Genomic DNA, 20,336 nt, shown 5'->3' on the forward strand with positions numbered 1-20,336 from the left:
CTCAAAGTTACATAGTGCCAGTGAAGGCGATACAGACCCCTCAGACCATGACAGAGGTTCATTAAACCTGTTGGAAGTTGATGTTCCATCACAATGATGATGATGAAATATTAGATTAAGCTGGAAAAGTTACATAGTGCTGCGTTAACATCAGTTTCCAGGATGGACTCTGAATGTACTCACCTTCCTTTGCATAAGCGGCATAAACGCCCCTGAGTTTGGGTCGAACGGTCTCCAGCTCCGAGTCTATTTCATCCTGGTACTCTTGTATTTCATCTGGAAGAGACGGAAACACAGGAGAAGAAAAATGAGTGTAAAATCAAGCAGATGTGATGAATATTTAGTGTGAAAGTTCTTCTCTCCATCCCTCCACACAGATCCCACACATCAGCGTAGGAGAAAACTGCAATCATACCTTCAATGTCTCCCATCTCTTTCCTCAGCTCTATTTCCAGCTAGACGGAGGAAAGAAGGAGACACAGAATGAGCGAACAAATGTGTTTTCCCGAGCTGACAGCAGCTACTGTGAGAGAGGATTATAGAGTAAAGCGTCTCAGAATAAAAGAACATTGTAACACATGCCGGGTGGTTTCTCTCAGAAGTCTCTTTACTCCCCCGAACTGTCAAACACGCAGGAATATGATTTGATAGTGTTGGTCAGAGACGTGGATTCAGAACATGAAAACTGTAAAATACTAGTCAGATCTGCAGATGGGGGACAATTATTATTTTAACCCTTGTGCTGTCTTTGGGTCAAGGGAGGGTGAAGGGAGAAAAGAAGGAATGAAGGAATGAAGGAAGGAAGGAAGGAAGGAAGGAAAGAAGGAAGTAAGGAAGTAAGGAAGTAAGGAAGAAAGGAGAAAAGGAGGAAGGAAGTAGGAAAGGGAGGAAAAATGGAAGGAAGGAAAGAAGGAAGTAAGGAAGAAAGGAGAAAAGAAGGAAAGAAGGAAGGAAGTAGGAAAGGGAGTAAGGAAGGGAGGAAAGATGGAAGGAAGGAAAGAAGGGAGAAAGGAAGGAAAGAAGGGAGAAAAAGAAAGAAGGGAGGGAAGAAGGAAGGAATGGAGAAAATAAGGAAAGAAGGAAGGAAAAGCAAAGAAGGTAATAATGGAGCGAATGACGAAAGGGAGGTAGGAAGAAAAAGGAGGAAAGAAGGGTAAAAAAGGAGGAAAAGAGGAAAGGAAGAAAGAAGGAGAGAGCAGGAGGAAAGAAGGAGAGAAGAATTGGGTCATTTTGACCCAAAGACAGTACAAGGGTTAAACTTTATTTTACAATTTTCAGCCAGTAATAGAAAAACAACAAAAACAGGTAGAAAACAATAAAAGAAAACAAGGGGGGGACACTACTGTCTTATATAATAATGACATTTATTCCATCTTGCTAAGTACATCTCTGTTTTAAGTCGTAGGCTGTAGTAGGTAATCAGTTCCATTGATCGTATTTCTTCTACAATGTCCAACCCTTGGCTCAGTCCAGGTGACTCCATCTTCAGACAATTTATTATCTGCGTGATATTTTACCAGGACTTTTACGGTTTGATGATGGGCTGGATAGGGCTGCGTCCATGAGGCCGCGCTGCCCAAGTCTTTGCTGGCTTGCTGACTGGAATGTCTGAGGGTCAGGGTTCAAACCCTTAGCCCGAGCCGTTTCCGTCATCTCACTGAGCATCTTTAATGCTCCATCTATGACAAATAAACGCTCCTGTTGAACGATATGGGACTGTCCAGAAACCTCCCGTTTCTCCCTGAGACAGGGCAGCGGCCTCGGACCACTAGTCCCTCACTTGTCCCTCACTTGTCCCGCTGGGTGCACCTTTTTCATAATTCCAACTGCAGTTGATTAAAGTCGGGGGTTCCAGCCCGCTGTACTGTGCTTTCTATCATCTATCTATCTACTGTGCATTTGTCTATCGTCGTCCCAGTTTTTTTTATTAAGTTTTTCTTTATTGACATTCAGCATTAGACATTCACATCCGATACATCATGCCTGCATACATCTTACATCTGTTGTCTGTACTAAATTTCAGAATAATTTTTTTGTTTTATGTCCAAACAATGAAAAGAAAGACGGAAAAACCACCAACACATCTGTGCAGCGGCCGATGGCGGCGGATGCCGTCTGAAACTCAGGGCCGGTTCTAGAAAATGATGACTACGGTGCATCTCAGATCAGAGGGGATGATATTCAACACTAAATTTTGCATTTTCCCATAATTTCAGGCGGAATGTTACTAGCAAAACAAGAATATTTAAAGTGTATTTCAAATGCTTTATTGCAGCAATATTGCTGCAGAACAAAGAAAATTATACAATTAGTCTGGGCTACCTCACCCATCAGACAATCTAGCAACAGATGTTTCTTACCCTGAAAATAAAACATAGAAATTCAAACTAATTTTATCTATACAGCTCAAAACCATCACTAAACATGACAGTCATTTCAAGTGGAATGATACCAGTCAAACAATAATATTTAAAGTGTCTTTCAAGTGCATTTTTGCAGCAATATCACTGCAGAACAAAGAAAATGCTACATTTAGTCTGGGCTACCTCACCCATCAGACAATCTAGCAACAGAAAATAAAACATAGAAAAATAAATAAAAATAAATATAACCATAAATATAAACTTGCTGGCGTGGTTGTGCTTGAACCACTTCCGAATATCCATCGTTACTTTGTGTTAACGGAGCAGCAGAGAGCAGCGAGCTGGTGCAGGAAACTGCTGGAACCAGATGACTGACGTACACTGGCTGATTTATGGTCCCGCGTTGCACCAACGCAGAATTACGGCGTAGGACACGCGGGGACGCGAACGTACGGTGCGCGTCGCCGCGTACCCTACGCCGTAGGCAACGCCGTCGATTTAACGCGGAACCATAAATCAGGCTTAACGTGCGCACATTTGTCAGTTTTCTTTTCGTCTTTTCAACTGAGCATGCAAACACATAAACTGAGGGTGCAATGCTGATGCACCCCCGTAGAACTGGGCCTGCTGAAACTGTACGATAAATCCAAAAGAGAAGCGATTCAGCTGGACTCATTCTGTAACCGGACAGCCCCAATGAGACGAAGAAGAAGAAGAAGCACATCTTTAAATATTTACTGAAAAGGGGCAGAAGGAAAAGTGGCTAATTCTCACAACTTGAAAAGATGGAAGTCAGAAATTGGTTGAATTTTTAGCAAGACATGTACAACAAGGACGGTTACAGTTTGAGAGGTTAATGAACTCCGGATAGCTGAGGAGACTGAGGAGAGGGGGCTGCCTGAACTCACAGAGACGCCCCAGGTGAGGTCTCACTGCCCCGTCAGGGAGAACCGTTGATTCAATAAGCAATTAGGTGCATAGAAACTGGTGAAACTGGTGTAACACCGTGAACCCCTGCGTGCTCCCCAACCCATACCTGCTGGCTCTTCTTCTTCCTCAGGCCGGCCGTGAAGCACGGCGGGTCACACTCCTGCTCCTGCTCCAGGTCGGTGGTCATGAACTCCTGGATGGTGAGCTGGCTGGTGGGCGTGTCCTCAAACTCCATCAACCTGGAAACCAGAGCAGGCTCTGAGAATCAAGCTGAGAGCGAGTCAACGTCAGGAGACGGGAAACCCCCGGCCGGTACACCCACCTTTTCTTTAGCGTGGTGTCGCACACTTTCACAACACTGACGATTTCTTTGACTGTGCGGCGAAAGTCGTGGGAGCGAGCGGCAACGAGGAGAGCTGGAACAGAAAACACCAAAAAAACTACATGCAATGAACAAAATACATTTTCCTCTTTGCAGTTTTTGTTCAAGTAACACCACTGGATCATTCACTGTGTATATATATATATATATATATATATATATATATATATATATATATATATATATATATATATTCAAAGTCACTGGAAAGGCAATCCCATGTTCTCCCAGGCTTCTCCTAATTAATGATGACTCTCAGTTAAATTTACATTACAAAGAAGAAGTTATGTCCCTGGCAGGATTAATAGCCGCTAAAATAATGCTTGCTCTTTGATGGAAACCACCACACGATCTACCAACATGTCACTGGTTTAATCTGTTTATGGACATTCTATATAAGGGTCAATGATATGACGCCTATATTTTCTGAAAAACTGATTTTTTTTTCAATTCAAAAAAGTTTTAAATGGATAAAAAAAAAAAAACATATATATGAAGTACCTGTCCCACATATGGACTTACGTGAATTTTACAAAAAATACTAGTTCTGCCAACAAGATTTTAGAAGATAAATCTTGTCCCACTGGCAGATTTTCCTACTTATTTCAAGTGAAAATTTACTTGAAACAGGTGAAAATTGTCAAATAAGTTATTTTTCTGGTGATGACTCTAAATGTTGAAATAGCAGTAAAACCACATTCATTGATGAAATGACATAAGGGATGGAAAGGAGGGATGGCAGTTTTACAGGGGGATGATTTGGACCGTTTTTATTTCAGGGGGGGATGCTGTCCCCCCTCATCCCCCCTCAACTCCAGTACTGCCTACTTCTGATCTGGGTATTGAAAATAAACGAGTGCAAGGCGAGGTGAGTCAGGCTGAGTAGGTACTAGTGCAAAAGCGCCATAAGAAATGAAGACAGGAGCAGGAACACACTTTTACAAACAACAATGCTAATATTATGCAACAAACTGCTCCAGAAGCCTTAAAGGGGGACGGTTATATAACAGCTGTCAGGCCTGACTTGCTGTGAAAACACAGATGCACGCTCCGGCTTCCACGTGCACACTTGTGACGGCCCGGAGCAGCAGGGGTGCAGCATTTAGCTCGGCTGGGAACTTTCCCCCACCTGGAACCAGGTAACGCTGGGACAGGTGCAGGAGTCGGCTCGGCCCTCTGTCACCCTCACGACCCTTAAACCCCAGCAGGAGCAGGCTGGGACGTTCCCTCAAAGAACCTTTTCTTTTTTTTTGTTCATCAACATTCATTTTGCATCATGTTTAGGAACAAACTTGCTCCCCCCGACTGTGCCCCGCTCAATGATTCATGGCCTATTCATTATTTACACGATGCAGCAGAGGAACAGAAAAGGCTGCAAATTAAAAGTGAGCTTAAACAAGCCGAGCGGCGAGGGAGGGAGGGGGTTCTCTGGTCGGAATATGTCAACGCTGGGAGCAATCAGCCTGACAGAGGGGACGGGGGAGTGAGGAGCAACTGTACCTGTTGGTGAATAAGTCATGCTGGCAGCACAGTTATGAGCACGTTGTGTTGTGCACGTGGCTCCCTCCAGAAAGCAGCCTGTTCTGTAATAATATAATGCCTGGTGAACCGAGCGTTCAGGGGGAAACAGAGGTTTGCACCAGTTAAATCCCCCGGGAAATGAGGAGGTGACAGATTTCAATACCTACAACTGAATACAGGACTGTGAATATGTCCCAGCAGGACTTGTTTATAGGGCTGGGGATCCATTCATATGTCAGGAATCGATTAGATTCTGTTTCTTAAGATTCAGAATCGATTATCACCATTTGATTCGATCCGATATTGATGTGGGTTAGTGTTATTGAAAATGTTTTTTGAGCTGTTGCATGAATTACAGGACTGTCTCAGAAAATTTGAATATTGTGATAAAGTCCTTTATTTTCTGTTATGCAAAAATGTCATACATTCTGGATTCATTACAATCAACTGAAATATTTTAAGCCTTTTATTATTTTAATATTGCTGATCACGGCTTACAGCTCAAGAAAACTCAAATATCCTATCTCAAAAAATTAGAATATTCTGGGAATCTTAATCTTAAACTGTAAGCCATAATCAGCAATATTAAAATAATAAAAGGCTTGCAATATTTCAGTATATTTGTAATGAATCCAGAATGTATGACATTTTAGTTTTTTTTAATTGCATTACAAAAAATAAAGAACTTTATGACAATATTCTAATTTTCTGAGACAGTCCTGTATATGACTAGTGTAAAATAACTAGTGAAATAATAATTTCACAATAATTATTGTGAAATAACTTAAGAAATAAATATCCATTTAAAGTGATAAAAAATAAAGAAATTGCAACAGCTCAGGCAGTAAACAAATCATTTTAACTTGTCTAATTTATTCTGTCACCAGACACACAGCTGCCATGAAGCACCAGGGATTTTTCAGGAGTGTCATGACAAACTGTGTCCGATAACAGAAGAAACCAAACAAGCTATAATAAATATAGATAATATGAACTTCATTGAACTAATATAACTGAAATATCCAGCATTTTCTCTAAAGAAAAGTTCATTTAGTTCAGGAGTTTTCAAAACCAGGGCTTTGTTAACACCATACTCTTCAACGCCGTGTTCATGGTTTGATAGTTCCACACCACGCGCATGTGGGAATTAAATGACGTGACTTCTGGGATTAAAGTTCACCAGGCGAAAATGTAATGATGAAAAATAATTGATCTTAAGACATACGAATCGATTTTTAGGAATTAATATGAGAATCGATTTAGAATCGGAAAAATCGATTTTTTTCAACACAGGCCTACTGGTTTATTTGCACTGCGGTAACTTTTATTGAGAGTTGTTGCAACACAGTCAGAAGACAGGATTTCAGCCGGTTAGGATTTTACCATCTGATCAGTTTCAGTAACCTGGGGATGTTCAGACCGGAGGGGGGGAGGAATCAGCGAACATTCATCGGCTCTGGGGAACCGGCCCAGGACCAGTAACCCAGACCGGCACTGGCACTTCAGCTGAAGCACACAGGGGTGTCGCTGTAGAGGGAACGCGTATGACGTTACAGATGCAACTTCACAGCGGGTTACGCCCACTGAGTGTCAGAAAGACTGAGTGACAAATGGATCACTGCAATTCACAGAAACAACTGGATTCCAGGCACCGTAACGTGGATTTGTGGTTCCCATTTTGTATCAGGTAATGTTGGATTTTTGGGTAGCTAACGTTAAACGGTCCAATCATAAAGTTTGGTGTCCTCATCACTTTAATTTCTACAACAAATCCTGCCTTGAAGTCGGACCAAGCGTCAAGACTTTTGTAAGCCTTCAAGTTTTGCTTCGTGTATTTCCCCGGCGTAGAAATTAAGTACATATAAATATCAGGAAACTGGATTCGTGGCCAAATATTAATGTCCATGGACCACTGGTTCTTGGTAACTGTACCAAATATTAATGTGCATGGACCACTGGTTCTTGGTAACTGTACCAAATATTAATGTCCATGGACCACTGGTTCTTGGTAACTGTACCAAATATTAATGTCCATGGACCACTGGTTCTTGGTAACTGTACCAAATATTAATATCCATGGACCACTGGTTCTTGGTAACTGTACCAAATATTAATGTTCATGGACCACTGGTTCTTGGTAACTGTACCAAATATTAATGTCCATGGACCACTGGTTCTTGGTAACTGTACCAAATATTAATGTCCATGGACCACTGGTTCTTGGTAACTGTACCAAATATTAATATCCATGGACCACTGGTTCTTGGTAACTGTACCAAATATTAATGTCCATGGACCACTGGTTCTTGGGGTAACTGTACCAAATATTAATGTCCATGGACCACTGGTTCTTGGTAACTGTACCAAATATTAATGTCCATGGACCACTGGTTCTTGGTAACTGTACCAAATATTAATATCCATGGACCACTGGTTCTTGGTAACTGTACCAAATATTAATGTTCATGGACCACTGGTTCTTGGTAACTGTACCAAATATTGATGTCCATGGACCACTGGTTCTTGGTAACTGTACCAAATATTAATGTTCATGGACCACTGGTTCTTGGGGTAACTGTACGGGTCACTGTCAAGTCCAACTGCCTTTAATTTAAGCCCATAATCAGCTGTTATCCCGTCTTCTCCACTAGTTGCAGCTGTTTTAGATGATGTTTTGCCACTCAGTGTGAGTAAGGGGGCTGGTCAAGTGGGGAAATGACGTCAATGTAAACCCTCTATTGAACATTGATTAGTTTTGCAGACATGAACATCTCAAGAAGCGTTTTGGGCAGAAACACAGCGACCGTCCTGCAGATGCATCTATACAACACACATTCGTGCAGACAGACGTGCGTCCACCCTCCAGCCTCGCGGGGAGGACAACGTTTCCTTGTGCTCTTGACTCTGATAACACCACCAGTGAATCGGTACTGCAGATGAATTGCTCTGGCGAGGTCGTGTCCCCATGATCTCGGGTTCAGAAGCAGCCTGGGGATCTGAGGTTAAAGTATCCTGATACGGGCGGCCATGGCGTCACACGCCAGCAGAACAAAGGGTTTTACTCATCAGGTTTCTTTGGGTCGTGCTGCTGCAAGCCTCCAGGCTGCAGCAGTCGCTGCTCACCTGAAAGAAATAACAAAACAAGGAGATGTCATGGTTACCTGCTCCGCAGAGTCCTGACGGCCTTCTCCCTGTGTGCATCCAGTCCCTCTTCATCCTCTGCACCAGCCGCAGCGCCGTCATGGACACCTCGTGGTTCTTCTCACCAAATTCTAACAGTTGGGCGAAGCGGGGGATGTAGAGGCACGGGTCTGGAGGAGGAAGAGGAGGACAGAGTCTCAGGGAACCAGGAACCAGCTTCACTCACAACTACCAGCTTTCTCATCTAAATCAGATTATTTACCGTATTTTCTGGACTATAAGCCGCTACTTTTTTCATAGGTTTTCAACCATGTGGCTTATACAAAGGCGCTCTAACCGGAATTAGAATCAAAACTAAGACAAAATAAATGCAAAGAAGAATAAGCTACTTCTTCTTTAGTAGATAGAAGTAGGTAGAAGCAGATTTCAAACAGATAAATGGATAAATAAATACCAGTTATTAGGGCCCGAGCACTTACAGTGCGAAGGCCCTATTGTATCTGTAGGAATTCTTTATTCTTCTTTCTTTATTTCTTCTGACGAAAGGAGGGCCTTTTTGCCCCCTAAACGTGCCCAAAAAATCACCAAATTTTCACACAAGGCAGGCCTGGCAAAAATTTTTATATTTAATGGTTTACATTAATGGCCGTGGCAAAATGGCTCAACAGCGCCCCCTAGAAAACTTTGTACCTCAAGCCCCACAATACGGTTTGACGTACATGCACGAAAATCGCTACACACCTGTATCATGTCGCAACTTAAACAAAAGTCTCTTGGCGCCATGGCCGAAACCGAACAGGAAGTCGGACATTTTGAATTAATCGTGTCATTTTGGCGAAATTTATGCCATTCCTTCAGCAGTTAATACGGCCCGAACCGTAACGTGGACCCAGGTGTGTTATACATCAAAATGTCTCCATCCTGCGACAACACGCATTACTTTTCTCTTTCAAAAGCGTTACCGTGGCGACGCTAGACGCCAAAAAGCGCGGCCACCCTTCATCTGGTTGGTTCAGACAGAAAAAACGTTGTGCCTCAAGCCCCATAATACGGTTTGACGTACATGAACGAAAATCGGTACACACCTGTATCATGTCGCAACTAAAAGAAAAGTCTCTTGGCCCCATGGCCGAAACCGAACAGGAAGTCGGCCATTTTGAACATTCTGAATTAATCGCGTAATTTTGGAGCAATATGAGCCATTCCTTCGGCAATTAGTACGGCCCGAACCGTATCGTGAACCCAGATGTGTTTGTTATACATCAAAATGTGCGTCTCCATCCTGTGACTACGCGCATTACTTTTCTCTTTCAAAAGTGTTACCGTGGCGACGCTAGACGCCAAAAAGCGCGCCCCCCTTCATCTGATTTGTCCATATTTGATAGTTCTCCAAAAGTCACCAAATTTTGCACGCAAGCCAGGCCTGGCGATAAATTTGATATTTCATGGTTTGCATTAATGGGCGTGGCCTAACGGCTCAACAGCACCCCCTAGAATACTTTTCTCTGCCATAACTTTTGAATGGTTTGACATAAAGAGTCGTGGGTGGTGTCATCGGACTCGGTATTGAGTCCTTGCCCATAATTGGTGAAAATTAGCCCCGCCCCTTCTTCTGATTAGTTGTCCCTATTTTCTGTTATAACTTTTGAATGGTTTGACATAGGAAGTCGTGGGTGGTGTCATGTCTGATATGCTTATGGGGGACGGTGGCCGTGAGTGCGAGGGCCCGTTCATCGCTGCTTGCAGCTTTAATTTTCTCTTGGTTCTGTCCCGTTTTAATCAGCAAAGTTGCTACCATGTTAAAAGAAAGGATGTATTTAGGTACAAACATGTACATCATTTACAGTTCAAAATCGTTCTGTACATGTAGTAAATATCTAATCTAACAACATACATATCTGTGGCTTGCATGTCTTTCTTTTTTTTAAATAGAGAGGATGCAGCTTGTATGCAGGTGCGGGTTGTATATCTTTTTTTTAATTATTTTTTTAAAAATAGAGCGGATGCGGCTTATAGTCCAGAAAATGTGGTATTCGGGGAAAGGGGGGGTCAAGGAAAGACCCGGGCGCATGCGAGCATCAAAGTGTGGTGGTGCTGCCCTGACCAGCTCCAACACAAATCTGAGTGGAAAACATCTGTTTTGATGGCTCCTTTTCACAATTAAGGCAAGGCAAGTTTATTTGTAGCACAATTCAACACAAGGTAATTCAGAGTGCTTTACATCAACATTAGGTCAAAAACTAACAGACTGAAAAACAGCTGTTTTCCTAAAGCCATAACCGCCCTGAACAAAATGTGAATGGCTTCATGTGCAATTACTGTTTTTACCGTGCAATACTTTTCCCCGGACTATGTGTGCAATATTCCACCACATGTGTAGTTATATGTTATTTATTATCTGTAGATAGGATCTCAGGTCTTGATTTCACTATTCAATTGCACCTTAACCTTTTATATTTTTATATTATTTATATTTCTTATATTCTTATATTTCTTATTGTTTGCACTGTCTTGCACTGGAGAGGTGCTGCTGCTTTTAATCTCACTGTACCCATGTATAATGACAATAAAGTATTCTATTCTATTAAAAGGAGCGACACAATTAAACAGTAAATAACAAATAAAATGAAATAAAATAAGAAAAGAGGTAAAATAATAAAAAGCTCAAGTTGTTAAAAGTAAGGGCAGTAGATCCAGCAGGTACATCTCATTCTTACAATGGCAAGAATTACCTTTCTATACAGTCAAAACGTACAAAGACCAGGTCAAATACAGTATTACAAAAGTAATCTGTGCCGATTCTAGGGATGAATTAAACCAATTTGACAATTCCACGTCACAATGCCTGCATGCAGGGCTTATCCATAACTTTGCGTGGTTTTCAAAAATCATAAGTATTTCATTTAAGAGTACGCTTGAATAACAAATAAAATGCTAAGAAAAGAGGTAACATAATAAAAAGTACAAGTTGTTAAAAAGTAAGAGCAGTAAAGTCCAGCAGGTAAGTATTTAATTTAGGAGTACGCTTGAGTAAACAGTAATGTTTTTATCCTGATTTAAAGGATCTACAGTTGGAGCAGACCTCAGGTCTACAGGAAGTTTGTTCCACCGGTGAGGAGCAGAATAACTGAACGCTGATGAACCTTGCTGGGTTCTGGTTCTGGAACCACAACAAACCAGATCCAGATGAAGCTCAGGGGTCTGGGAGCTTCATAGGAACTAACAGATCCAGATGAAGCTCAGGGGTCTGGGAGCTTCATAGGAACTAACAGATCAACCATGCATTTTGGTCCAAGACCATTCAGGTCTTTGTAGACCAGCAGGAAGATTTTTTCTGATTAACCCTTGTGCTGTCTTTGGGTCAAAATCACCTAATTCCCTCCCTCCCTCCCTCCCTCCCTTCCTCCCTTCCTTCCTTCCTTCCTTATTTTCTGTCTTCCTTCCTTCCTTCCTTCTTTCCTTATTTTCTGTCTTCCTTCCTTCTTTCCTTCATTCATTCCTTCCTTCATTCCTTCCTTCCTTCTTTTCTCCCTTCCTTCCTTCCTTCATTTTTTCCTTCCTTCTTTCCTTCCTTCCTCCCTTCCTCCCTTTTCCTCATTCCTCCCTTCCTTCCTTCTTTTCTCCCTTCCTTCCTTTCTCCCTTCCTTACTTCCTTCCTTCTTCCCTTACTTCCTTCCTCCTTCCCTTACTTCCTTCCTTCCTTCTTTCCTCCCTTCTTTTCTCCCTTCTTTCCTCCCTTCTTCCCTTCCTTCCTCCTTGACCCAAAGACAGCACAAGGGTTAAAAGAGTGTTGCATCAGACTTTCATGTCAATGTGCATGAGCACCGTGAATGAGCGCTGATGCTGATGGATGTTTACCAGGAAGTGGTTGCAGGTGGATGACGGCGGTCGATGACGGCGCAGGTGCAGGTGTAGCTGCACGCGCGGCGCTGCGGGAGCTAACTCATCTAGGACGACGGGCTTAAGGGACGCCGGTCCGATCTGAGAATAACAACGGATGATTGGATTCTGTTTGCTTACTAACCTAAAAACCCACATGTGTTGAACACACAGGAAATAAAAGCGGAGATGGAAGCAGGTCAGCTCCGCCTGAGAGGGAACAGTCTGGGCCCGGCCCACTGAGGACGGAACGGGAAGGAACCGCTCCGTCCCAGTGGGCCAATTTAAGAGAAGTTGTAAAGACAAGAAAGCCATCCCACTAAGATCAGTGAAACATGCTGCCTGATTGGCTGTTTGTTCAGCCGCCAGGGGCCAATCCCAGCAGATTAGATACAGTAATCCCTGGTTTTTGGCGGGGGTTATGTTCCAAAAAGAACCCGTGATAAGTGAAATCCACGAAGTAGCAACCTTTTTTTTTTTTTTTTTTTACAATTATTATACAAGGCTTCAAATAGCAGAGATCAGCCCCACCACGACCCGAGTAACTGGATTTGAACGGGAGAAAATGAAAAAGAATTATAAAAAAAAAATACAATAAGTACAGCTGGACAAACTATGACTACGTTTACATGCAGTCAAAATCCGGGTTATTGCTAATATTCTGGTTACAGAAACATTGGGAATATTCCGTTTACGTAGTGATTAATCATTCAGGATATCTGGATCAAACCAGCGACGCACGGAGAACATCATGACGCAATTACCGTCATTTCTGCTTCTTCTTCCTGTATCCAAATTCAAAACAAATGCTGCTTCGCACAACTTTTCTCTCTCCTTCTTGTAAATCTTCTATCCCGGTACTTTCTACCGTCTACAAATGCAGAAATGTTCATATCCTTCATTACATTTATGAAGTGATTAGTCTCCTCCTGGTCTTGTGTTTCTCCGTGTTTATAAGAACTTCCTGGACTCAAAAGACCAGGATTCCTTGTGAACAGAACATGTGCAGAAAACAGATTCCTGTTCCGTTTGATGGGGATATTCCGTTTGGTGTTTACATGACTGAATATTCGGGTTTTAAAAGGAGTAACCCAGGGGTCATATTGGGGTTTTTAAAAACAAATTTGGGTTATTCAAAGGGGTTATTGATGTTTACATGGCCGTTCAAATTCGGGTTATTGCTAATATTCGGGTTTTAAAAGGGTTATTGATGCATGGAAACGCAGTCTGTGTCTCATCTACGTCCACTGAAAATATTGGTGCACAAATACAGAAAATTCTTGTTCCTCCAGAAACTGCTACTGGTTTCTGGCTTCGCGCAACTTTTCTCTCACCTTCTTGTAAATCTTCTATCCCGGTACTTTGTACCGTCTACAAATGCAGAAATGTTCATATCCTTCATTACATTTATGAAGTGATTAGTCTCCTCCTGGTCTTGTTTCTCCGTGTTTAGAAGAACTTCCTGGACTCAAAAGACCAGGATTGAGATATCCCGAATGATTAATCACCATGTATACCGGAAAATTATCGGAAAATTAGCAATAACCCGAATTTTGACTGCATGTAAACATAGTCAGAGCCGACCGAGAGAGAACCAGAACCGGGAATGCGTTGCTACTAAGCGAACCAATCACAGCCCTCTCGGTCTGTGTTGGGTCTGCCTCACCTCCACGCGTAGTTACATTTTTTGGGAGGAGCACGTCAGGCTACGGCGTAAGCTACGGAGAGACTCCCGCGTAGCCGTGTACCCTACGGCGTAGGCTCTGCGTTGATTAACACAGAACCAGAATTCAGCCTTTAGCCAGATGGGAATTCAAATTACCAACTTCCTACTGGAAAAGAAAATGCACCAACAAGGATGTGCCCAGCCCTAAAACATTACACAAATACTCTGTTAGTGCAACATAACTCATATCAGTGTTACGTAAACCATAAGTGGTAATAGGTATCGTTAATGTTTCTACTGAATTATTGAAGATCTGATTCCCTGCAGGCCTGGGGCGCTGGGAGCTGCTGATGTGAAGAACTGCTCTGACAGACTGACGGACGTCTTCAGACCAGGTAGGAGTTTGGGTTGAAGTTTAACCGTTGTGCTGTCTTCTGGTCGAGTAAGGAGGAAGAGAAGAAGGGAGGAAAGAAGGAAGGAAGGAAGGAAGGAAGAAAAGAAGGAAGGGAGGAAGGAAGGAAGGATAGAGCAGGAGGAAAGAAGGAAGGGAAAAAAGAAGGAAGGGAAGAAGGAAGGGAAGAAGGAAGGAAGGAAAAAAGAAGGAAGGAAGGAAGGAAGGAAGGAAGGAAGGAAGGAAGGAAGGAAGGAAGGGAAGAGGAAGGGGAAGAAGGAAGGATAGAGCAGGAGGAAAGAAGGAAGGGAAAAAAGAAGGAAGGAAGGATAGAGCAGGAGGAAGGAAGGAAGGAAGGAAGGAAGGAAGGAAGGAAGGAAGGAAGGAAGGAAGGAAGGAAGGAAGGAAGGAAGGAAAGGGAGAAAAGAGTAAGGGAAGAAGGAAGGATAGAGCAGGAGGAAAGAAGGAAGGGAAAAAAGAAGGAAGGAAGGAAGGATAGAGCAGGAGGAAGGAAGGAAGGAAGGAAGGAAGGAAGGAAGGAAGGAAGGAAGGAAGGAAGGAAGGAAGGAAGGAAGGAAGGGAGAAGGAAGGATAGAGCAGGAGGAAAGAAGGAAGGAAGGAAGGAAGGAAGGAGAGAGCAGGAGGAAAGAAGGAAGGATAGAGCAGGAGGAAAGGAAGGAAGGAAGGAAGGAAGGATAGAGCAGGAGGAAAGAAGGAAGGATAGAGCAGGAGGAAAGAAGGAAGGAAGGAAGGAAGGAAGGAAGGAAGGAAGAAGGAGAGAGCAGGAGGAAAGAAGGAAGGAAGGAAGGAAGGAAGGACGGGAGGAAGGAAGGAAGGAAAGAGGAAGGGAGAAGGAAGGATAGAGCAGGAGGAAAGAAGGAAGGATAGAGCAGGAGGAAAGAAGGATAGAGCAGGAGGAAAGAAGGAAGGAAGGAAGGAAGGAAGAAGGATAGAGCAGGAGGAAGGAAGGAAGGAAGGAAGGAAGGAAGGAAGGAAGGAAGGAAGGAAAGAGGAAGGGAGAAGGAAGGATAGAGCAGGAGGAAAGAAGGAAGGATAGAGCAGGAGGAAAGAAGGAAGGAAGGAAGGAAGGAAGAAGGATAGAGCAGGAGGAAGGAAGGAAGGAAGGAAGGAAGGAAGAAGGAAGGAAGGAAGGAAGGAAGGAAGAAAAGAGGAAGGGAGAAAGAAGGAAGGAAGGAAGGAAGGAAGGAAGGGAAGAGGAAGGGGAAGAAGGAAGGATAGAGCAGGAGGAAAGAAGGAAGGGAAAAAAGAAGGAAGGAAGGATAGAGCAGGAGGAAAGAAGGAAGGAAGGAAGGAAGGAAGGAAGGAAGGAAGGAAGGAAGGAAGGAAGGAAGGAAGAAGGAGAGAGCAGGAGGAAAGAAGGAAGGATAGAGCAGGAGGAAAGAAGGAAGGAAGGAAGGAAGGAAGGAAGGAAGGAAGGAAGGAAGGAAGGAAGGAAGAAGGAGAGATCAGGAGGAAAGAAGGAAGGAAGGAAGGAAGGAAAGAGGAAGGGAGAAGGAAGGAGAGAGCAGGAGGAAAGAAGGAAGGATAGAGCAGGAGGAAAGGAAGGAAGGAAGGAAGGAAGGAAGGAAGGATAGAGCAGGAGGAAAGAAGGAAGGATAGAGCAGGAGGAAAGAAGGAAGGAAGGAAGGAAGGAAGGAAGGAAGGATAGAGCAGGAGGAAAGAAGGAAGGAAGGAAGGAAGGAAGGAAGGAAGGAAGAAGGAGAGAGCAGGAGGAAAGAAGGAAGGAAGGAAGGAAGGAAGGAAGGAAGGAAGGAAGGAAGGAAGGAAGGAAGGAAGGAAGGAAGGAGGAAGGATAGAGCAGGAGGAAAGAAGGAAGGATAGAGCAGGAGGAAAGAAGGAAGGAAGGAAGGAAGGAAGGAAGGAAGAAGGATAGAGCAGGAGGAAAGAAGGAATGATAGAGCAGGAGGAAAGAAGGAAGGAAGGAAGGAAGGAAGGAAGGAAGAAGGAAGGAAGGAAGGAAGGAAGGAAGGAAGGAAGGAAGAAAAGAGGAAGGGAGAAAGAAGGAAGGAAGGAAGGAAGGAAGGAAGGAAGGAAGGAAGGAAGGGAAGAGGAAGGGGAAGAAGGAAGGATAGAGCAGGAGGAAAGAAGGAAGGGAAAAAAGAAGGAAGGAAGGAAGGAAGGATAGAGCAGGAGGAAAGAAGGAAGGAAGGAAGGAAGGAAGGAAGGAAGGAAGGAAGGAAGGAAGAAGGAGAGAGCAGGAGGAAAGAAGGAAGGATAGAGCAGGAGGAAAGAAGGAAGGAAGGAAGGAAGGAAGGAAGGAAGGAAGGAAGAAGGAAGGAAGGAAGGAAGGGAGAAGGAAGGATAGAGCAGGAGGAAAGAAGGAAGGATAGAGCAGGAGGAAAGAAGGAAGGATAGAGCAGGAGGAAAGAAGGAAGGAAGGAAGGAAGGAAGGAAGGAAGGAAGGAAGGAAGGAAGGAAGGAAGGAAGGAAGGAAGGAAGGAAGGAAGAAGGATAGAGCAGGAGGAAAGAAGGAAGGAAGGAAGGAAGGAAGGAAGGAAGGAAGGAAGGAAGGAAGAAGGAGAGAGCAGGAGGAAAGAAGGAAGGAAGGAAGGAAGGAAGGAAGGAAGGAAGAAAAGAGGAAGGGAGAAGGAAGGAAGGAAGAAAAGAGGAAGGGAGAAAGAAGGAAGGAAGGAAGGAAGAAAAGAGGAAGGGAGAAAGAAGGAAGGAAGGAAGGAAGGAAGGAAGGAAGGAAGGAAGGAAGGAAGGAAGGAAGGAAGGAAGGAAGGAAGGAAGGAGAGAGCAGGAGGAAAGAAGGAACAGGAGAATGAGGTCATTTTGACCCAAAGACAGCACCAGGGTTAAAAGCGTGCTCTCAGAAGGAGACATGTTTCACTTCCTTAGTACCGAACTACTTCCTCCTCAGCCGTCCAGCCAGACGCTGATGGAGACAGCTGGTAATAAGATTGAAGTCCCCCCGCCCCACCCCCCCCCCGCACAAAATAATGATACATCTGCAGAGCTGGCCATCAGCGCTCTGAGCTTTATTAGAGTATTTCATTTCATAACCAGACTGAAGAGAAAGAAAGAGGCCTGCCTTCTCTCATTGCCAATCACCAATCATTGGTGCAATTGAAATGTGTCGTTTTAAAATGGACGTGAACATCTTAGTGAGACTGCAATCAGCGTACAGCGAGCTTCCCTAGGCAGATTAACACGCCCAGATAAAACAGCTGATTCCCACTAATCCCTGCACATGTAAACACAGCAGGACTGGAACTGGCCCTAGCTCTGCCTGGCCCACGGGCTCCACGTAGGGGGGGACCATACGGTAACTCACCAGTCAATACTGTGGCCCTATGTGGCCCACAATAACGATAACATCACGATACACCATATCTACAATATACGATATATTGTAAGAGACTTCATCAACGATATATGTGACTGAAAAAGAAAAAATACCCATAAAAAGGAAAACGTCTGTTGTTATGCATTTATTCAATGCCAAAACTTCATACAATGTACAAAGAAAGTGCATTTGTATATTTCCTCACTGCCTCCTAGTCTTGTAAATGTAAACACTGTACAGCTGGACTAATTAAAGTGCATTAACAATAGTGTAGTGACAAAATATAAATATCGATATTTGCCATCAATTTATCGATTATTTATTGCGACAGAGAGCGCAACAATATATTGCAATATCGATTTTTTTCCCCACCACAGGTCCCGGCCCAGACGCTGACTCGGAAGTACCGAACCGAGTCCACACAAGAAAAACACTCAAGCATGTGGGCAACGCCGTCGTATAGGGGGGAAAGGTGGTGACAATTATAAGGGCCCACAGCCCACAAGGGCCTACACATGGCCCCCCCAGTAACCTATGAAAAAATGATTATGCATACATAATACACAATATATACTCATACTAATGAATCCAAATTCAAACAGAGCCACCAGTCACACAATATTCTCTAATTTAAATCACTTCGATAATCCCCTTTGCCCCTTCCTTCTTAAAAATGGTTTGGTCCACCCAGCTCTGTGCCAGTGAGCAGCGCGCTGCGCGAACGTGAGAGCACAGCTGGACTAGATGTACAGTAGCTAGATGGTGGAAAGCTATCATGCCCCCCAAAAAGCACAAATCCGGGCAGGCCCGGTTCTACGACGGTGCATATGCATTCCACCTTCATTTTATGTGTTTGCATGCTCAGTTGAAAAGAAAACTGACAAATGCACGCGCGTTAAGCCTGATTTATGGTTCTGCGTTAAATCGACGGCGTAGGGTACGCGGCGACGCGCACCGTACGTACGGGTCACCGCGTACCCTACGCCGTATGCTCTGCGTGGTGCAACGCGGAACCATAAATCAGCCAGTGTCCGTCACTTGAAATGACTGTCATGTTTAGTGATGGTTTTGAGCTGTATAGATTCAAGCCTAATCAGTAATTATTTTATGAGCATCAAACGAACGTCCGTTACGTTATCATGATGTGTTCAATGTGGTCTTGTAAAGATGTGTTGGAAAAGCCCAACGCTAATATTGGTGCACAAATACAGATAATTCTTGTTCCTCCCAGAAACTGCTACTGGTTTCTGGTACATGAAACGTTTAGTCGACACCAACATGTTCCATAGTTTTGATAATAGGGCGCAATATTACAATTATTGTGTATTATTATTATTGTAATGATGATGATGATAATAATAATACATTGTATTTATAATGCACTTTTTTTTTATCTCAAAGTGCCACAGAAAATGAGACTAAAAGAAATAACCAATATACACAGTTAAAATCATAAAAATAAATCTTGCCCCAGGGAATTTAAGAAAGATTAAAAGCCTATTTAAAAAGAAAAGTCTTTAAGTGCTTTTTAAAAGAGGCCACTGTCTGAGGACACAGTGGTTGGAGGGACAAACTTTAAAAGCACACAGAAAGAACCAGTTAGATGTATTCTTCTAATCTATAGATATTTATCTCTCTACATGTGTATTTCTGTCTTCATCTATACGTGGAGGGAGAGACACGGCAGTGAGAACTGAAAGCAATCCGACAGAAATAAATAAAAGGGACAAAAAGAAACACAAAACTACAATAAATACAAAAGAGGTGACGTTAACACATGACCACAGTTGAAGCACTAAGTCCCTCAAAATGGCATTCAAGAGACTAAAGAACAAAGAAAAGAGAAAAGAAAGCATTAAATCCTACAGTCCTGCTCATGTGGGAGGACTCCCTCAGCAGGGGGCTGTTTTTATTTCTGTTTTGTGTTTCAGAGGCTTTATTTGAGTGTTTGAAGTCACTACCAACTAAAAAAACTAACAATACACAACCCTTTTTATTTGTTTGGGTCTACCTGTGTCTGGACATTTTGTTTTCAGTTGTTTTTTAATTATTATTGACAGATATATACAGAAAAGGTACAAAACTTCAGGATAAAATGCAGTTACAAATTAAGGACGAGTAAATTATATATCAAAATAAAATAGAAGGCTTGAGGTTTAAGGAGGAAAAATAAAAAAAAATAAAAAAAATCAGGAAATATGTTTTTCACATAAGCTTCTCGTTTTAACCGCTTTGGGGTTTAAGCTCTGTTTAAGACTGTCTGAATATGATATTAATATAGCTTTGAGAACAATTATATTTGGACGTTGGCTAGCTAATTTAGTACAGTGAATATGATATTTAGCAATAATTAAGAGAAGGTTGATTAAATATACTTTGTCTGGGCTTGTCACATCATTTTTTGATACAACAAATAGTACATGTTGAATGCTTAACTTAAAGGAGTGACTCCGTGGAACAGTTTGGAGCAGGAAATGAAACAAAGTAATGACATAAATCTGCTTAAAAAGAAATTCAAAAAAAAAAAGTATATTATATAGGTATATGGAAGAGGAAATGGGTCAACGAGGAGTGTGAGAATCAAATAAAATAGGGAAAAATGGTATATTATACTTGCTTAAGATAGGTTTAGATATTTATGTAGTATATATTATATTTTGAGAGGGATAGTTATAATGATGTAATATATGTTATATATTTATTGGGTATGTAGCACATATATATTTATAGGGATATTTATGTAGTTTATATAA

At 42.7% G+C, this 20,336-nt stretch overlaps 1 protein-coding gene and 1 long non-coding RNA gene across 3 annotated transcripts in view; one reads left to right on the forward strand and one right to left on the reverse strand.

Moving 5' to 3' along the window:
- The window catches only part of LOC133462641 (transcription factor IIIB 90 kDa subunit-like), a 151,838-nt gene that overhangs the window by 84,237 nt on the left and 47,265 nt on the right, over nucleotides 1-20,336 (reverse strand). The window contains exons 7-11 of the mRNA XM_061743980.1: nucleotides 8,358-8,507; nucleotides 3,616-3,709; nucleotides 3,400-3,532; nucleotides 416-455; nucleotides 176-276 (exon numbers count right to left, since the gene is read on the reverse strand). Of these exons, the coding sequence (XP_061599964.1) occupies nucleotides 176-276; nucleotides 416-455; nucleotides 3,400-3,532; nucleotides 3,616-3,709; nucleotides 8,358-8,507 (518 nt within the window). The remainder of the gene's footprint in view (nucleotides 1-175; nucleotides 277-415; nucleotides 456-3,399; nucleotides 3,533-3,615; nucleotides 3,710-8,357; nucleotides 8,508-20,336) is intronic.
- LOC133462642 (uncharacterized) overlaps nucleotides 1-20,336 on the forward strand; it is a 186,977-nt gene that overhangs the window by 77,171 nt on the left and 89,470 nt on the right. Inside the window, exon 1 of one of the 2 annotated variants that reach the window (XR_009784267.1) lies at nucleotides 6,815-6,883. The exons of the other annotated variant lie outside the window; for it this stretch is intronic. This is a non-coding gene — a long non-coding RNA (uncharacterized LOC133462642). Of the gene's footprint in view, nucleotides 1-6,814; nucleotides 6,884-20,336 lie in introns of those variants that run through there. 2 annotated transcript variants of the gene reach the window in all.

This window comes from Cololabis saira, chromosome 16, assembly GCF_033807715.1.
Source record: "Cololabis saira isolate AMF1-May2022 chromosome 16, fColSai1.1, whole genome shotgun sequence".
Classification (NCBI taxonomy): domain Eukaryota; kingdom Metazoa; phylum Chordata; class Actinopteri; order Beloniformes; family Belonidae; genus Cololabis; species Cololabis saira.